This window comes from Engystomops pustulosus, chromosome 10 (genome assembly GCF_040894005.1).
Source record: "Engystomops pustulosus chromosome 10, aEngPut4.maternal, whole genome shotgun sequence".
Taxonomy (NCBI): Eukaryota; Metazoa; Chordata; class Amphibia; order Anura; family Leptodactylidae; genus Engystomops; species Engystomops pustulosus.
The window spans coordinates 86074656-86094358 of NC_092420.1; the positions used below are offsets into that span (position 1 = coordinate 86074656).

The 19703-nt window shown below is 40.7% G+C and overlaps 1 protein-coding gene across 1 annotated transcript in view; it reads right to left on the minus strand.

Annotated features, from left to right (window-relative positions):
- The window catches only part of TRABD2B (TraB domain containing 2B), a 222931-nt gene that overhangs the window by 45394 nt on the left and 157834 nt on the right, over window positions 1–19703 (minus strand). Inside the window, exon 5 of the mRNA XM_072127052.1 lies at window positions 11278–11368. Within this exon, the coding sequence (XP_071983153.1) occupies window positions 11278–11368 (91 nt within the window). The remainder of the gene's footprint in view (window positions 1–11277; window positions 11369–19703) is intronic.

Consider the following 19703-nt stretch of genomic DNA (forward strand, 5'->3'; position numbering starts at 1 on the left):
CTTCTGTACAAAAAGAAAGTTCTCTGTTTCGCTATATTCTGGTGCTAATAAATTTTTCTAACTTCGGTGTATGGAGATGTGAATTTTTGCAAGATGAGTTGATGTTTTCTTTGCTACCATTTTGGGGACTGTATGACCTTCTGATCACTTGATTTTTCATACAGTTGGGCACTAGTTTGTGTTACTGTGTTCAACACCGAGATAAACCATTATTATATTTTGATAGATCAGACATTTTGATCATGTTGAACGGCTTTCACTGTTTATTTTTATATTAGTTCTAAGGAAAGGTTATGATTTCAACTTTTATTTATTTTCTTTTTAATATATTTTTTTTTTTTTAAAGGAAACCTACTACTTGGGATAGGGCTTATAAGCAGGACATGCCGTGCACCAGCTCAGGGTGAGCTGGTGCCGGCGCTTATCTCCGTTATGTTTTTAAACTGTTTTAAAGAATTTAATCACTTTATTAATATTTATAACAGAACTAGCTTCCCCGCACCGAGGTCCGCGCTCGGCGCACCATGTGTGCTGCCACTTCCTATTCAGATGCACACACGGTCGCGCGAATGGGGCGCCGAGCACGGACCTTGGTGCGCCGTCTACCTATCCTAACACTCTTGTTGCCAGTCAAGTTTTAGTCAATCAGTGTTAGGTTACTTCACAGAGATCACTCAGCCTGCCTTCTCGTCCCACCGAGTGGTCTGTGAGCTTACTGTGAGAGAAGAAGTTGAATAAGTCTTCTTTAGTTTTGCTTTTACCAAGCAATGTAACTAGTAAAGAAATCTAAAAAACACATGGCCCTCTCCATGCTACCTATAACTCAGGGCCCTGCGTAACTATGGCATAACTATGTTTATAAGTTGGGCATAGTCAGCCAATCGCATATGTGTTTGTATGCAAACAAATGCAATTGCAATCAGCTTCCAGTTTCTTGTATTGTCTAAATGCAAGACAACGGGTGCATAAGCGATTGGCTGTGGCACGGCCCAGTGCATTTTAATTCCAGTAAAAAACTGAATCAAAACGCAAACATGTGACAGCACCCTTAGGCCCCTTTCACACGAACGTTAAGGGGATGTATATCCGCCCGTACAATTTGTGACCAAATGTCTGTTCCCATAGATGCCTATGGTGTCTGGCAATGGAATGGTGAACACAACATGTGTCACTGTACCATATTGCCCATGGGAAAAAGAGCTTGCTGTATATTTTCCCATTTTTACGGGCACAAACACATTCTAATAAGCCTCAGAGTGTGTTTGCTAGTTGCATTTGTGTATGCGTTTGTACACGAATCCCAGAAACGCATATAAAAGTCTAGTAAAAATTTAAATCATTGCTTAAGTCGGGGGCCTCCACCAGATTTTGCGCCCAGGGGCCCCCACCAGCCTTAATCCGGCCCTGGTGGTACAAGATCTATCTATTTATTTATCTGTCTCATATCTATCTATCTTAAAAAGCTGGTGATCTTTATTGAACAAGTGGCCACGTTTCGGTGCAAGACACCTACATAAAGCCTGATGAAGGTGTCTTACACCGAAACGTCACCACTTGTTCAATAAAGATCACCAGCTTTTGAATTTGGAACCTTGGAGTGCTGCCTGCTTTTTCTATCTATCATCTCTCTATCTATCTATTATCTATATATCTATTAACTATCTATCTATCTATCTATCTCCTATCTATCTATCTATCTATCTCTCTATCATCTATCTATCTATCGTCTATCTATCTATCCATCATCTATCATCTATCTATCTATCATCTATCTATCTCTCTCTATAAAAAGGAGAAGATCCTGAGCAGCACAGCTAGCGGTGGGTGCAGAAGCCGGTGATCCCTTGGCCAGGGTCTCTAGGGTCTACAAGGAGTGCTGCCTCTTCACTGAACCTATCTCTCTCTCTCTCTCTCTCTCCCTCTCTCTCTCTCTCTCTCTCTCTCTATATATATATATATATATATATATATATATCATCTCTCTATCTATCCATCCATCTATTATTTATCTATCTTTCTATCTAGCTCTATCTGCCACATCTGGCTGTATACTGCTCCCCCATTGCAGAGCTGTTTTCCGTCTGTACAGAACAGAGGAAAGCTACTTGTCAGCGTTTTTGCGCAGTCTCTCCCTCCAGCGCGCCGCCATGTGTTGCTCGCTATGCCAGCTTTCAGACACTAATGATCTGTTAGATGTGAAGTTTCTGCGCTGGAACAACACAGGGATCTTTCTCGGCATGTTCTTCCACCTCTTTCAGACCCAGTAAAGTAAACTAATAAACAGGAATCTTACTACTGCAATAAAAGCCCCAAAATGCTTTGGCTTTTGTCAGCTTCATTTGGCAGGATGGAACATTCCGTGGTAAATCTGCGGCCGCTCTATCTGCTGGGCTTCAGAGACTCTCCCTGGTAGATTCCTATGGCTTGAGTACATCACATACCCCAGCTGCTCTTAATTTAGGGTGGAGGGGGGGATGCTGAAAAATAGCAGTTCCGGAAACACCTGTGACCAATGTGCTGGACGTGTCCAAAAAAAATGTGTCCATTTACAACAAATTTGAATTCAGGATCCAATAAAATGATTAACAAATCATTTAAAGGGGGTCCCTGCATAAAGATATTACTAACCTATCCATAGGATGGAAGGGGGTCCAATCCTTGGAACCAGTGCCGATCCCCTTTAAAATTGTTTCTAGTTTCGGGCCAAAAATATAGTTAAAGGAATTGTCCAATATTAAAAAAAAAACACATGGTCTCTTACTTTAAAGGGTTATTCCCACGAAGACAAGATTCTTATATATACTCAGGATAACAAAATAACACATTCTCTAATTCACGTCTAATATAATTTCCATGAATCTTCTGACTTTAGGGTCGGGGAAAACATATTGTTCTCCTGCCTGACGCTGCAATGAGCTGATCTCTGCCTCCAGCCCCACCCTTGCATTCTAGGACAAGCTCATACATTCAGTAGGAAGAAAAAGGTTGCAAGCCGCACCAGGTGTGGATAAAACCATCGAAAACTCTTTATTCCAAAAAATTTTTCTTAAAATAACACGGAAGGTGTACATACAAAAAGACAGAGCATCTTGCTTGATAGAGAGTGTGAATGCTGACAAATGGCCTACGCGTTTCGGGCGTACACTACACCCTTACTCATGACTCAGCCATGAGTAAGGGTGTAGTGTACGCCCGAAACGCGTAGGCCATTTGTCAGCATTCACACTCTCTATCAAGCAAGATGCTCTGTCTTTTTGTATGTACACCTTCCGTGTTATTTTAAGAAAAATTTTTTGGAATAAAGAGTTTTCGATGGTTTTATCCACACCTGGTGCGGCTTGCAACCTTTTTCTTCCTACTGAACGTCTACCCTTGTGGTCCCAGAGCAGCAGCCAGCACAGTGAACTTCAGACGGTGAGCGGAAAATTTAAAAACTTTGTTTTTTGTTGACAAGCTCATACATACACACACTGATACCTCCTGCCGTCAGCGTGAGTACAAGCTGCAGAAAGATAAGGTCTTTATCCAGGGGACGGGGAGGGAGGCGCAGCAGTGCTGATTGTGTATTGTGTATCTTGTATGCACATCATGGATATCATCATCTCTCATATCTGATCTGTCTCATCTCTCTCTCTTGTTATGCGTCAGATACTAGTATAATGCTCAGAAGCTAAATGAAAGTGTAGATAAACCTGTACCCTGATAATCTAAGTACATTGTCAGCACACAGAATCTCCTAACACAGAAGAATCATAGAGTGTCTGCTTAGAGAGTCCCCACCCACACTCTGGAACCTTACACTGACCATCACTGAGTGATAGGAGCAAAAACAGACATAAAAAAGAGTAAAATTGTAAAGTAAGGGGGTTAAATATAATCTTTATTGTAAAAACATCACTAGGGGATTGAAATTTGAGAATTTTCTTTTACGTCTGCTTTTGTTTTATACTAGTGGCCTGAGCTGGGTTAAAACAATAAAGAAGTGATACTTCTGTCTGTCTCTCTGTGTTGGTATTCCAAGGCTCATTGATGACGTTGACAAGGGCGAAGAGGACCTCAACCCACAAAGGGACTTCAGCAAAAAGTTTGGATTTGGGTCCAGTGGTTGGAATCAAGCAACTGCCATTATTCCTGCTCTCCCCGATTGCGGGTATTGACTGTTTTAACGCCGTCAGCATTACTGGACCCGACCAGCATTACTGGTGTTACACGGGGGGCAAGTGTTTGGTTTTGGAGACCCAATCATGGACCTAAACTGAAGTCTCAGAAATTGGTCCGGACGAACTCCGGAGCTGAACATGAAAGGGTCTGCTCATCCTTATTGACAACACATTCCTGTTATAGCTTAATGCAGGCCGGAACAGGGACTTTTAGACCACCTAGACCCCATAATACAAAAATTAACTACCCCCTCAAGTATTACAGTACTAACAACAGATATAGTTGGGAAGATGTTCATGTCTTGTAGAACATCTGCATAAGCAATACCATATGGCAACGCAATACAACGTCTTATGCAGTACTAAGTATGTGCACTGTATGGTGGGGACCCCCCCTAGATGTCAGTAACATCACCTTCAGTGACACTGACTATGATGAGTGCAGGTCCTTTGCCTGGAAGGAAATCCTAACCCTTTAATGCCGCTATTGTTGTTTTTATAGATGGAGGTCCTGATTTCAACTCATAAAACAGGATTTATTGGGGTGAAAGAAAGTGTATGATAATCTTTAGAAGCCCCCGGAGGCCCGTTAAATGTGACCACAAAGTATTTAAACCTAAAACACTAAACTCTGATTCTCAGCAACACAAAAGGAAATCTCCCCGTAGACCTTAATGTCTGTTGTTGTGGAGGCTCTCGTTTTAAATCGGGATATAAATGAGTAAACGCCTCGTTACTGCAAAAATCTGTATGTAATTTCATTGTCGTAGAAGCGGGGGCGAAGAGAGGAGCAATATAGAGCGGTATATTCAGTGAACACATGAGAGCTGCAAACATTTGTGTATTCCATATTATCCCAAATTGTAAAGATATTCTACATTTTTGTTTTACTTTTTACAGTTAAATGGGAGGGCTAGCTTTTTTGCTGGACAAGCTGCACTTTGTAATAGCTCCATGTGCTATTTCCGTACAATGGGGCAGATTTACTTTCCCGGTCCATTCGCGATCCAGGGGTGCGTTCTCTCCGGTGGATTCGGGTCCGGCCGGGATTCATTAAGGCAGTTCCTCCGACGTTCACCAGGTGGCGCTGCTGCGCTGAAGTTCCCCGGGATGCACTCACGTTCACCGGCCTATTCCTAGTGAAGGTAAGTGCAAGCTCCGCGGGACTTTTTTTTTTTTAAATGCGGTGGTTTTTCCGAATCCGTCGGGTTTTCGTTCGGCCACGCCCCCCGATTTCCGTTGTGTGCATGCCAGCGCCGATGCGCCACAATCAGATCGCGTGCGCCAAAATCCCGGGGCAATACAGGGAAAATCGGTGCAAATCGGAAATATTCGGGTAACACGTCGGGAAACCGCAAATCGGGCCCTTAGTAAATGACCCCCAATGTATTGGGAAACTGTACAAATTGTTATTCTCTTTTCTTTGGAATGGAATAGGAAAGAAAAAATGGAATTCCGCCTTTGTCTTCCAGTTTCTATATTTCTATAGATCACTGTGCAGTATAAATAATATTTTTAACATTATTCTTCTGGTCATTGCGATAACAGTGATAACAAAATACAGTTTTTTAAAAAAAATTAAGCTTTACTGGTACAAAAAATTTAATTACCATATATACTCGTGTATAAGCCAAAAAAAATGTGCTGAAAAACCTCATCTCGTCTTATACCCGAGTCAATAAAAAATAAATAAACTTACATACTCACCCTCCGTCGCCCCGATGCTCGTCGTGGCTCCCGATCCTTGGCGGGGCTGCTGGTGACTCCTATTCTGTCTTCTCCTTGCTGTAACAGCCGGCAGAAACACGTCCATGTGATGCAGGCGCCGACAGTAAAAAGACGAGCCACCTAGAGCCACGCCGAAGATCCAGAACCGGCTTATACTTGAGTATATACAGTAAAAACTTGGAACTATGGAATTGTCTGAGGAGTTTCTGTACTTTTTCCCTTTTGGGTAGAACTAATTTTTTTTTATCATTGCCGGGACAGCAATACTGTCCATAAAATGTGTATTTTGGGTATTGGGATTTTTTATTCACCATTTTGGCTAAATATGTGTCTGGAAATCTTCAGAAATTGGTTATACTAATTATCTTTACTTTTTACATTTTTCTTGATATGTAAAACCCAGTAAAGGCAGATTATTTGACTTTGAAGAACTGAAATTTTTTACATGCAAGGCATCTTTTTGTCCTCTTTTACTATCCCAAAAATTGGGGGGAGGTATTGATATGCTTGCAGAGGGAGGGACAAATAAGGGCTCAGAAGTAGCCCCTTCCTTTGACTAACCACTCAGGTGCTTTGGTCACCATTGAGCGCAACATCGGCACAGCCAGTATTTGACAAGCCAGAATTAGGCTAGGTTCACATTACATCTTTTATGCAGGCTCAGTGTATATACCAGGTGAGCTCCCAATGTATATGCAGAAAGTGTACATAGACATGTACTGGCAGATGGAGGCATCCGTTTTATCTCTGCCTTCTAAAACTAGGATGGAAAGCTCCTGTTTAGAGATGAGTTTTCTCAGTGGAGGCCATTGGAGGCAATGGGGAACGGATGCAACCTATTGAATCTGTCCCCCAGCCTCTGCTTAGTGTACACTTTTGCAGGTTCATGGTGATGTCATCACTTGGTGAAAAACCCTTAACATTGGTAGCAGCCAATCATTCCAACCAATTTTCATTCCTCTTCCTGCTTTCAGGGAGTTGGATCGGTATGATGTATCCCACAGGAATAGATTATATGATGTATCCCAATGGAATAGATTATAGACCTTGATTGTAAGGATACATCTGCAATCCACACAAAGTATCATTACAATGGAGGAAGAAAACTCCAGTCCTTAGTAAAAGGTTTTGACCTCTTAATAATATTAGTGCGGCACACATCGGGTTAGACATAATCGGCATTAGAGAGACAATTTTCTTCCTCCTAGAGAGAGACAATCCTAGAATACTTTTTGTGGCCTCCAACATCTGATTATTACAGAACTATCCCAGATTTTCTAAACACGTCAAAATGTCCACTAATGTGATATTCGTGTGGTCTGGTGTGTAAACTTTGAAACCTCTATTTTTTTAAGAGAGTGGTGTTGTGGTCACGTTGCCTATAATTATGGTCAGAATATTTCATGTTAAGCCTCTGATGTCTTTACTAGTACTTTTAGAAACATTATCCAGACAAAAGCTGATACGTCTATCGGTGTACGGCTCTAGACATAACGTTTCGATCCAGACTTTATTGTTCTTGGTCGGAAGACCTCTGAAGGTTTGAGATTTGATTCATTGGAGATGGTCAATGAGTGTTACAATAATAGGATTATCATACAACCCCAAGATTTTGTAGGGTAATAGGTAAGTACATTTGATATTTCACCAAGGAAGGAACATCCCACCTATTTCACGTCGACCCCCTTTGCTTTTGGCTTTATGTCTCCGAGACAAAGGACAATAATATAAGGATCTCTAGTATACAATCCCGACTTGTTAAATCCAGAGCCGTGATCCACTTCCAAAAGCAATAGCTGGCTCTGAACTAGCTGGAATCAGACACCAGGGAATGCGCAGTATCAGAGGGGATTGTTTCAGGTTCAAGAAGTCAGCCGAAACGCTGGCTAGACTTACGAGACCACTTTCATACTTCTGCTTTTGCCAATATTGGTTAATTTTTTTTAAAAGAGGTATAGAGCGATGGAATTTGGAAAATAACATGTGGTCTGAAAGTATTCTTTTAATATTTCAAACTTAATTTTGCAATGGAAAATAAACCCCTTCACATAAGGTGCCCAAATGTTTCCATATAAAAATAAAATAATGAAATTAGAAAACATGACAGTCAAGACCCAACATAAAATTGAGATTTATAATGGGGATTCATTCAGATTGTTTCAGTTTTTAACCATATCTTTTCCAATGTAACCCAATTGGACTACTGAACCATAATAGTTAAAATTTGAATGAGTAGAACTGGCATTGTACATTCGGCCTCATAAATTGAAAAGTAACCATCACTCCATTGACTTTAGTTTCTATTACACTATATCAATTTTCTGCACTGCCCCATTCTCTTTGTTGGCCCAAAACACCCTTTCCCAAAAAAATTTCCCAAAATTTGGTAAATGTAATAGTTTGTTTCTAAAATGTCCTCAAAAGAGTTTCCCCAGGACAAACAATAGCACTGTATTGGTAAGCTAAACAATTAATCTCAAGGGCTACAATAATTGTGACCCTGCTTATCTCTACAAAAGAAGTTGGATATAGGAGCATATGTGATCTGTGGCACCTTTCTGCATTGATCATGAGTAGAAATGAGTGGCCAAGAACTCTAAGTTTGGGTCCAAGGTTCGGGTGCCTCCACCACCCAGACATATTGACACCCCTTACCAACTAGTTATGGCTGTGATTGGTCATCTCTAACCAATCATATCCATGGCTAGTTAGCCAAAGGCGTCAACTTGCCGTATTGTTTAGCCCCCAATCTGGCAATATGTCTGGGTCTCACGGGACGCACCAAAGCCTTGGACCCATACTTAGAGTTCGGGTACCCTCCTCTCTAATCATCAGCAGTGTTCATTCCTTCTAATGTAATGTTCACTAGTGAGAGGTTTAGAATTATAGCCATAAAGAGGTTGTCCTTTTTTGTTAAAAATGCATCATGATTTAAGGCTTTGATTGTGGTAACATAACCAAAAGATTAAAGGTCGAAATTTCCATTCTGATGGTCTTTGTTGGTTCTGTTGACCTACAGTCCTACAGTCATAATCTCTCATATTTGCACTTGTGATCACTGCAACCATTTTCAAGTTTGAAACATGTACCACAGAAAACAAGCCCAGAGGGTAAAGTTGGACTTTTAAAATTTTAACGATGACTTACGTAATAAAGTTACTGGGCAGATCAACAAATAAGCAAGACCCAAAATGGGCAGCAGAATGGTCTGCGATGGGGCAAAGATTTTTGCATCTGATTGTTCTCATCATCTACATCTTCGGCCAATAGTGCTTGGGTGGGGCAACAAAATGATCCCACTGAGGTATAAAGATTAGATCCATCTCAAAGCATTGCCAGTTTCGTCCAATTAGTCAGTGGAAATCCATAAAGATATTGGCCCTGACGAGTTCCCATGCCTCCTCAGTGGAATTATTGTCATCTATTTCTATTTTTGAAAGCTTGTTCCAATTCACTTCTCCAGACCAAGTGGTTTTGTAATCCCGCAGTGGTTTTGAAATTGAAGTCTATTTCCCTTCTAAGCACTCATTCCAAAGCGATATTATAAGTTTGTTGTGCCAGTGGTGGGATTCTTTTCCAAAACGTTGTCTGTACTAACATTTGGTTTTATGACTTATGGATAAGAAGGCAGACATTGCTGCGGCAAGACCACCGGCGGTGTGACAAAGAAGTATCTAATCCCTTCTCTGTACAATATACTCATGTACTCATGTTAAATTTCATCTACATACAATTAGGATCCTTTATGGGAAAATTTTGAAAAATTATATGGAACTTTCATCTTGACTGGCAAGTTATTATTGGTCGTAATCTGTGGTATCTGGCATCAGATGTGCCACAGTCATTAGAATGAAAAGTACCAAGAAAAACAGATCTGCTGGTTGGGGGTCAATACGTAGAGGAATCCCAATAGTCATGGCTAAGACATAGATTGTCGAAATGCGTTGATCTGCCTGTACAGTCCACCTTGTATGTGGTGCTAAGCTTTTAGCTATATAGGACAGAGTTATTGTTTGAAGTTGATCCTTGTAGTGGTGGAGTCTTCTAAGGGTTGTGGTGAGCTTGAACTTTGTTTTGCAATTTCCAAATAGTGGTAGCGTGTTTTTCGGACTATAAGGCGCACAAAAAATCCTTTGATTTTCTCAGAAATCAAAGGTGCGCCTTATAGTCCAGTGGGCCTTATATATGAACCGTACTTACAGATAAAACAGCTTCCCTGAACTGGTCTGCCACCTGCTGGTCATTCGTCCTTATAATCAGGTGCGCCTTATAATCCGGTGCGCCTTATATATGAACCTAGACGTTTTTGCAGGCATTTATTGATGGTGCGCCTTATAGTCCAGTGCGCCTTATATATGAACCATACTTACAGACAACAGCTTCCCTGAACTGTGCACAGGTCTGCCACCTGCTGGTCATTCATCCTTATAATCAAGTGCGCCTTATAATCCGGTGCGCCTAATATATAAACCTAGACGTTTTAGCAGGCATTTATTGATGGTGCACCTTATAATCCGGTGCACCTTATAGTCCCAAAAATACGGTACATCCCAGGATGTCTATGAGCCAAAAACTGATCTTAGACTACTTGCACATGACCAGGCACACTAATGGGGGATTGTCTGTGGCCCATTTGGATGAGCTGTGTCGGGGGAGGGGGTGACCACTATTCACTACTTCAATCTCCATTGGAAATGAGATTCCGTGAAGCAAACCTGACACTGAAATATGACCTGCTCTATAACCTATAATGGTGCGGCTACTCTGCTCACTCATGATTCTGGAAGATACAGTGTATTCGGGCACAATAGACTTCAATGGGGACCGTGAGCTTATTGTAGCCATTAGCACCAAAGTATCCTTTATAATTGTGGGCTGTGCCAGTTGGGGTTTCGTAAATGCGATCTAATATTTTTAGAACTACTACAAACCTTTGTTTTCTACAGTTTCTAAGCAGCTTAAACATCTCCATGGAAACAGACTACAAACTAATTTCAATGTTCCCCTTCTCAGTTTGTTGTCTGTTACCCTGGAGATACATAAATCCGCGGTAGAAACAAAACGGTAGGATGTCTTTCATTACTGTTTCCAAGTGACATCATGACAATGACAACATTGACACACTTTGGGGACACAATTTCAGAAAAAGAACAAGAATAACAGCCTCCAGTTAGATGATTGGGACAGACACATCTAATATATTGTGTTGTGTGGAAATACCCCTAGTATGGGCTAGTCCTTTGAGGTAACTGGCCACTGGAGGACGCATCCATGGTATTTTAATCCTGGGTGGAGATGTTTAATATGAAAGAGCTACAGCTCACACGGTATACATTGCACATGTTTAAAAAATAATACTGTAAAGGTGCAGAATCCAGACTAATCTTACTTTGTAATGCTTTGTCCTGCAGGCGTGTGTTCCACCTCATATCCTCCTTGTTTCAGGACATCAATCACAGTATTATTTCCCAGGAAATGACCTATGAACAAAACACAAATGCCATTGACATGTGTAATGCTATATAACACGCACCCTACTGGAAATTCTGAGTATATTAAAAGTCGACTAGGATCTACTCAAAACATAGAAATGTACAAGGCTGGAGGGGGAGATTATAGAACAAATGAAATCTGGGTTCCTCAACCATCCGGGAATGGAAAAATCTGTCATAAGATATAAGAAACTATTTATAATGTCATCGGTGATAGAACCAAAGAGTAGGAAGATGTTTCCATCCATTGGACGGCTTGTAGATGAGTGGCCTACAACGTCTTCAGCATACACATCAATTTAACGTATGCATAAGTCCAGGCAAGTCCCACTTCTAATCCACCAAGTTTGAGCAATTTGAGCAAACTCCAACCAATCCACCAATTGAGCAAACTCCAACCCTTATCATATTGAGACAAGAAAAAATGGTTGGACTCTTAATTCAAATGCAGGACTATTCTAGCAGATTGGTTGAGATTGGTGCCAACTGTGGTCTCCTACTGTTATAAAATTACAGCTCCCATCATGTCTTCGCAACCCAGTCCAGTGTCCGACTGGTCCGCCAGTATACCAGAGGATCCTAAAGTGGGCCCAGTCACTATAAACAATTATGGGCCAAGGCGGTCCGTTAGAAGGTAGGTCTATTTTTAAGGAATTTACATAGATTTGGACTGCAGAATCATTTTATCTGGTGGCTCCAAGGGAAAGCAGTCTGTTACTGGCCTTTGTGGACTACAGATCCTCAGGGAATGTTGGGATTTGTAGATTTTCAACAGCTGTAGAGCTCATGGTTGGAGATCACTGATGTACAGGGGATGTATTATGGTTAATATAAATACATCTTTGGATGTGTCTTCAATAGAATGAGGGTTCAACCATGTTCTATTGGTTGGACTCCTAAAGTAACAAGAGTAAGTATAAATGAGTTAGTGGTCCAAGGACTGTCCTGGACAATCTTTGTTAAATTTTGGGTGCAGGTGTGTGTACCCACATGACCGTTGCAGCTAATAACTGCAGCAGTCTTATGGATGTACCATACAGCATGTCACAAATGAAGGGAAATCAACCAAGATCGGCAAGATCAGTAATCATCACCAAAGTAGAGGAGGATTTAAAGGAAACCTGTAATAGTGATTTGGGACACTAAACCACCCACCACATCCCAAATCGGCCTGTAGCATTTTTAAGCGATTTTTAAACATTATACAAACCTCGTCCTTCCTTCCCTTCAGCACCTGTGCGTTACGGCAAGTGAAACTGACATAGTACACTCCATTACTATGCAAGCTCCGTTGGTAGAGGGCATGCACAATGAAGCCCGGGCATTATCTGGATTACAAAAGGAGGCACTGGCTTGGGATTTTCTGATGCGAGTCCGATGTGCCTCAACGGACTCACATCTAGGTAACTATAAAAATATATTTTTTTATTTTTCTCCACGTACAGCCATCAAACAGGTCGAAATGGCACCCTAGACCACAGGTTCATAAGAACCTGTAGATGGTTTAGGGTTCCAAATCAGCCTGACAAGTCCTCTTTTACAGGTGCGCAATTTCCTCCCTTTGATCAAATGCAACAAAATGGCCCAAATGCGCCAGGTTTTTCTTTTACAGTGCACATAAAGGAACATCAAATCTGCTTGCACATGTATTTTATAAGTGTCTGTGATAGTTTTGTGTCGTGGCTGTACTGTGTCCGGCAAGTCAGAAAAATGTGCACCTAAAGGGGCAACTGGACAGAATTGTGTTGCACGCTGTTTGTTAAAGGTGCACCAAAAAAGGTGCACACTCCCTGAGTAGTGCATTGGGCGCGAGATAACTGAAGACCGTGTGCCAGTATTCAGTGCAGCTCCCTGCACACTCCAAAGGTAAACGGCACTAAGGTAGATCCACTAGGTCCACTTTCATTTTTGACAATAATATAAGGCAAGATTACAGGTAGATTACAAAGAATCATGAATAATCCGTGTGGCTTTTCTGAGCTGCTTTCTCACTTCTCTAGGCTCAGGGTACATTCTCTTTATTGTCCTCCATGTAATAAAACATAAAAGACCCAATACTATTATCCTAATTTATTGTGACAGATGGTGAAAACTACGGCAGAGGAGAGGTCACCGTGTCTCCTGCCATGGGAATGTTCTGCAAATGTGAAAGGAACAGCTGTGGTGCACACATAGACACACACACTCGCACACACATGCACACCCCGGGGTAGGGAGAGTTTCACTAATGTGTAATCACAGACATGCAGCCCCATGAAGACAACTGGTAACCCTTTCCAAACCAGGTGTGCCAGCAGCCTCATTCATTAAAATATCCACCGTGACAACCCTAATGAATGCTCATCCCGTGTGACATAACCGACAGTAATGGGTCAGTAACGTCTACCTCATATAAAAGGCACGGAGAGCTCTAGCTGGTCCTTTAATTGTCCTACCAAAGAGCATTTACCCTGGAGTTACCTATGGTTGATGCTGTGGAGCCTCTCATTTATTTGGCCTCTAATTATTGGTGTAGTCCTCTCTGTAGACATCTGAAGGACGTCTTTGTTAGGTGTCTATGGAGAAACTAGAATTTAAAATATATTTTATTTCTCCAAACTCACAAACGAGTGTTAAAAATGTGCATGTAATAAATATAAAACCTTTATAAAATCCAATGCTATTTAATGCTCATTTGTGAGTTTGAAGACTCAGATATATTTTAAATTGGGATCTGAAGTGTCTGCACTAAGTCTTTGGGTTTGTCTATCTAGTTCCACCGAAGACATCTAGGAGATTGCTGGTCTTTGCTTGGAACTGAAGGAATCCACAGGATAGGAGGAAGATTTATCTGAATTCTTTACATTTCTCTTGTTTCTTCAACTTTTCGTGTGGTGAGACTACACCTGATGGTTTTTCGATAAGGGGTAGTAGCTACATTACCTTTTGATTATTTAAATACATTGGGGCACATTTACTTACCCAGTCCAGTAGCGATGTGCGTTGTCCGACGAGGATTCGGGTCTGCCGGCATTCACTAAGATTGTGCGCCCGAGTTCCTGCAGGTGTCACTGCTGCGCCGAGGTTCACCTTCTTCCTGGTGCATGTAAGTGCTTGATCTTGTGACACTAATCGTTTTTTAAATTCCAAGGTTTTTTCGAATCCGTCGGGTTGTCTCGTGAAAGCCGGCGCCAATGCGCCCCAATCCGATCACGTGCACCACAAACCAGGGGCAATTCGTCGCAAAACGGAAATATTCGGGATGGAATCGCGCCCGCAGGACCATTAGCAAATGAGTCCCATTGTGTCTGGAGAACTTTGACAGCTGGGCTCCTCAAACAAGAACTGACCTTTCATTACAGATTTCATTTGGGGTATACAATATATTTTGTCAGAAAAACATCACCAGATCCTAAAAACATTTGACAAGGACATCTTACTTCAAAGTGAAGTCCAGAAGTGATTGTAGTTCTAAGTAGGCAATGCATAAAGGGTATCCTTATGCCTACCAACACAGTTCTTCTACCTTCAGATCCAGGACTAGACATTTTCTGTTGTGCTCGGTTGTATTTTTGAAGGTTTTGTCACTTAATCAGCTCAATTTTTGTCAATGACCAATGACCAATGCATCCCCTACATTACCTATGAGAATCAACACAACAAGAGGAAAAATAGGAATGGGTACAATGAGTTTTGACATACCCTATGTTCTCAAGGAGGATAATTCACAACAGCACCACATACATACTCAGGTCTGTGGAAAGAGTATGGCTACCTCTAGACTTTCATGTCTTGCCAATGTGTCCGAGCAACACGTATGTATTGCCACTTGAAATAGACTCAAAATGTTATGGAGGGTTGAAGAATGTTTCAATATTCCTCAAGATTCAAGATAATTAGGATGATTCCCAATCCCAGGAGCACAAGTTCTAAGAAATAGGTTTTTGAGATGTGAACCCTTCTTTTGTTGACTTTTTCCCCATCTTCACCTGGATGAACACTGTAGCACTATATTGGATTAGATGTCTTATGATAACACATAGTCTGCAACTCTCAGGTTCTGCCTTTTATTTTCTACAAAATTATAATCTGAACCAAATGTCTATGGGAAATATAGGCAGTACCCGGGTACAAGATAGGTTTTAGGTTTGTTCTTAAGTTGAATTTGAATGTTAGTCGGAACTGTATATTTTATGATTCTAGCTCCAAACAAAATGTTTTTTTTGATCCAGTGACAATTGGATTTTCAAAATTTTGTGATTGTCATCGGAACAAGGATAGAACTTCATTACAGACACCTTACAGCTGATCAGTGCAGCCTGGGACTATAGTAACATCCAGAGACTTCACCGGAGGTCACAGTGGGCAGAGGGGTCCATCAGTAACTAGTTTCCGTCTGTAAGTTGGGTGTACTTAAGTAGGGGACCACCTGCAATGGTGTCTTTTGAGGTACATGGGCCATGGATATCTATATTAAACCTTCAATGGTGTTTCTTGCTCAGGGTTAACCTTTGTCCTGACTTGAACATTATCTAACATTCCTTAGAGCCAGGTTTCAAGAAGAGCTTTATTACTGGGCAAAATTTCTGATGGCTTTTGTGAAAGGAGCCCCTGTTGAAAAGAAACAGCTCTGTGAAAGTGTTGCATGCCTTATCAGAGGGAAGCTTGGCAGACTCTTAACAATCTTGTGCCAACGAAAGAATACCAGGTCACGCTGAAGTCCCTTCTCGTTTTCTCACGGATGGAGCTGATAAGTAAAAAAAAGTGTCGAGAGTTAATGGATTACCTTTCTGAACACTCCCGGGATTGTACAATATGACTCGTAGGGATGAAACTTTTATAGTTATTCAACCAGATGTGGGACTTTCATTCCTCCTGTTACACAGATCACATTTGGTCTTTAAGATTGGAGACTTATCATCAAAGTCTTTCGGTGCAATGCATCCCCTTGATCAGTAAGTAGATGGTATTATAGGTCTTTTTATCAATCATAAACTCAGTTTCAAAATTGGAAAAATCCCTTAATATTCCCAGGGTAATCTGTTTCAGATTATATCAATAGAATCAAAGGTAACGTGACCAATGTGTCAACTCTGCATAGAGGACTGTGTCTGCACATAGCTGTACAAGAAGAATCCAATGAAGTAGAAATGTTCTATTAATTAACAGTGAGAAACATAGAGAAACATTCCAGCCCCTCCATGGAGCTTTTTCCAAGTGAATACATTGGCCCACAATTACCAAAATCTGCACTATGTGCAGTTTGCCTGTGTAGTGTGCAGGGGGCGCCAGATTCAGGATTTCTGCCGCACCTCAACAGAGTACAGCAACTTTTTTTGGTGCACCTTAAACATAGGGCATGCAACACAATTCTGTCGAACACTGCCTGATAAATGTGTCGCAATAAGCACCGGAACGCCCCTTTCGGTGCAGAATGGAACGCCCCTTTCGGTGCAGAATTTTGTGTCGCGTTGTGTTAGTGTAGTACAGCCGGGACATTTAGCTCATTTAGCTGTACAAGGAGGTAAAAAACACGGCCCTGAATATAAATAATATACAAGAATATGCGGTATAATAACATTAATAAACTTACATAAAAAAATAATTTAAAAATTACGGTAGGTTTTTAGATTTCCCCAGAATTTAATAATTTAAAATGGTTGGAGAGCACCCAGTCATATCTCCATTCACTGCAAGAGATTGGGGCAATGGCTACCCATTCCTGAGATAGACATTCCGGATTAGGATACCCTTTTAACCTTAGGGTTATAGATTCATTTTTGCAATTCAAAAGAGTAAAATGGCTGAAATTTTCATAGGAGGCAAGAATATTTCTAGCTAAATCACATTACAGAGATGTTGAGAATGTACAGGACTGATACACCATTGGCTAGTGGTCTACAAAACCCACCTGATAATAACTCAACATTATTCCGTTGTGTCTGCTCCAACCTCAACATTCTGCAGAAATCCTCTGCATTCTTATATAAATATTAGTGGAAAGGAAAGTAAGGAACCGGTAAATGGTCTGCTGCATACACAACATTTTCCTACAAGGGCTCTTCTGCGTTTCAGTATCCTCAGCTATTAAAACAAGCTTTTTGTAAAACACAGTTTACATAAGGATTTGGTTCCTACACTTAAGGAAAGGTAGACTCTGCTAAATGTGGACTATTCATGTTACCCTGAAATAAGTTAACTCACATTTTACATTTATAGTAATTTCTTTTGATAAATTAAACCCAACACAGACATGTAATTTGAAATGGGGCAAAGTAGGGTAAACCAAATATTTTCAATAAAAATAATAGAGTCCAGCAGATTTTTAGTATAGTATTAACTAAGAGAGTCTAGTGGGATGAACGACTTAATTTGTCCGTAGATAACTAACCAGAATTTTCAAGGGGCCTACCAGGATATTTGTGATATAGCAGGTGCCAAGCTGCAAATCAGGGTCGAAAAACGAAGAACCAAGTGTCAACGTAGTCTTTAGGATATTCAATAGATCAAGAAGGTTCACTGGATGAACTTTTCCAATGGGTTTATGAAATCCAACATGGCTGATTCATCTTCAACTGACATCTCCTATTGATTGTCAGGAACAAAGAAATGGGTAGGTTCAGCCAACTATGCTCTTACATATAAGGAAATCTTGACCATCAGTGGGGCCATATTGATTGATAATTTCCGCAAAAAATTTGTATTACATCAGTTTGATGAACATAATTTACATTTTTGCCTTAAAAACAGCGTGGAAGTGACCCTAGACATGTTATTTATTGTAAATGGGCATAAAAAAATATATTGTAGATATGACCATTAGAGATGAGCGGACCTGATGTTTGCATTTGGATTTTGGTGTACGGGTTCGTCCACATGTCCCGGATGTATTTTCAGATTTGTGGCAAATTGACCCCCCTAGCAATTAGCCACGTCTGTGATTGGTCAGATGTTTCCCCCTGGCCAACCTGAGCCTCGAGCCTCAGAGCAAACTCTGATGACCATATATGAGGAGACGTGTGAAACCTACAACAATGTAGGACCACAACATTTGGGTGAATTGTTGTCCTGCTAAAGCGGTCATTTCAGAAAAGAATAGGAAAACTTTAATAAAACCTGACATGTAGTTGGGCGTTACAACGGTGGCTTAGTTGTTAGCGTTATTGTCTTGGAGCACTGGGAACCTAGGTTCAAACCTGGCCAAGGACAACATCTGCATGAAGTTTGTCTATTCTCTCACTGTCATCGTAGATTTCCTCTCATATTCCAAAAATACATTTGTGTTAATTGGCTTCATATGAAATTGTCCCTAATGTCTTCTTTAGTTTAGAATTTAGATTGTGAGTCCCGTTCATAACAGGGACTTACATAAATGGCAATCTCTGTACGGTTTCTTAGAAAACGTAGAGCATAAATTATAATAATTTCCCCTGGTCCGGTAAATGTGCCCCAAAAAAAAAAAGAAATCTGTTCATTATTGTATTGAAGTTATTCCAAAAATTCCTTCGATGCTATAAAATCGAAAGGAAAACACATTCTACTGCCAAAGAAACACAGACAGGTTGATAAATTTAGGAATAATTATGTTCTTATCTCATGCAATATTTCAAATTGGAACATTCATAGGATAACAAAAATAAAGAAAACCTTGGGAAATTATTTTATAGCCGATGTCACGTATTCAGTAGATCAAAAAGAACAAAAAAAGGGACACTCAAAAATGAAAAAAAGAAACATCCAATATTTCATGTACTTTGGCCGACCATCCCTGGGAGTTATATAAGCCCTCTGGCATTTGGAGAAGAGGGTTTGCACAGCCAAGTCCAGGCAGGAAACAAAACACTTTTCATTGAGGGCCATTAGCTCAAAAACATCAAAAAGAAGAAGAGGAAAAAAAAATCATTACCAGTATTCGAAATGAAAAGACAATTCCTGTTGGAAACAGGGACTATGTGTGAAGATATACAAACAGTCCCACAGCCATGGAGCTACAGGGGACAAAGGAGCAAGTCAGCTTGAACAATTTCAGCAAATTAAGTGGTAGCTTTAGGAGGTAGGTCACCAGTGTCAGTGAAAGGTCTCCCGGTTCGCCAATTCTGAGTTCAAAGGTGAGCTGCATGTTCATAGACTTCATGTAAAATGCGTGGCCTGAAAGAAGTTCCTTCTGTTTCATCTTCTGATCTTGAGGGTCTAGTCCATGCTTTTCACACCCATCTGGTAATATATGGGTTAAACAGATTAACCTTTGAACAGGACCCATAAAAGTGAGCAGTGATTTGTCAGCCAAACAACTTTATTCCATAGGTCAGCATTTCTTCCACTGTTCATGAAGATCAAAACGACT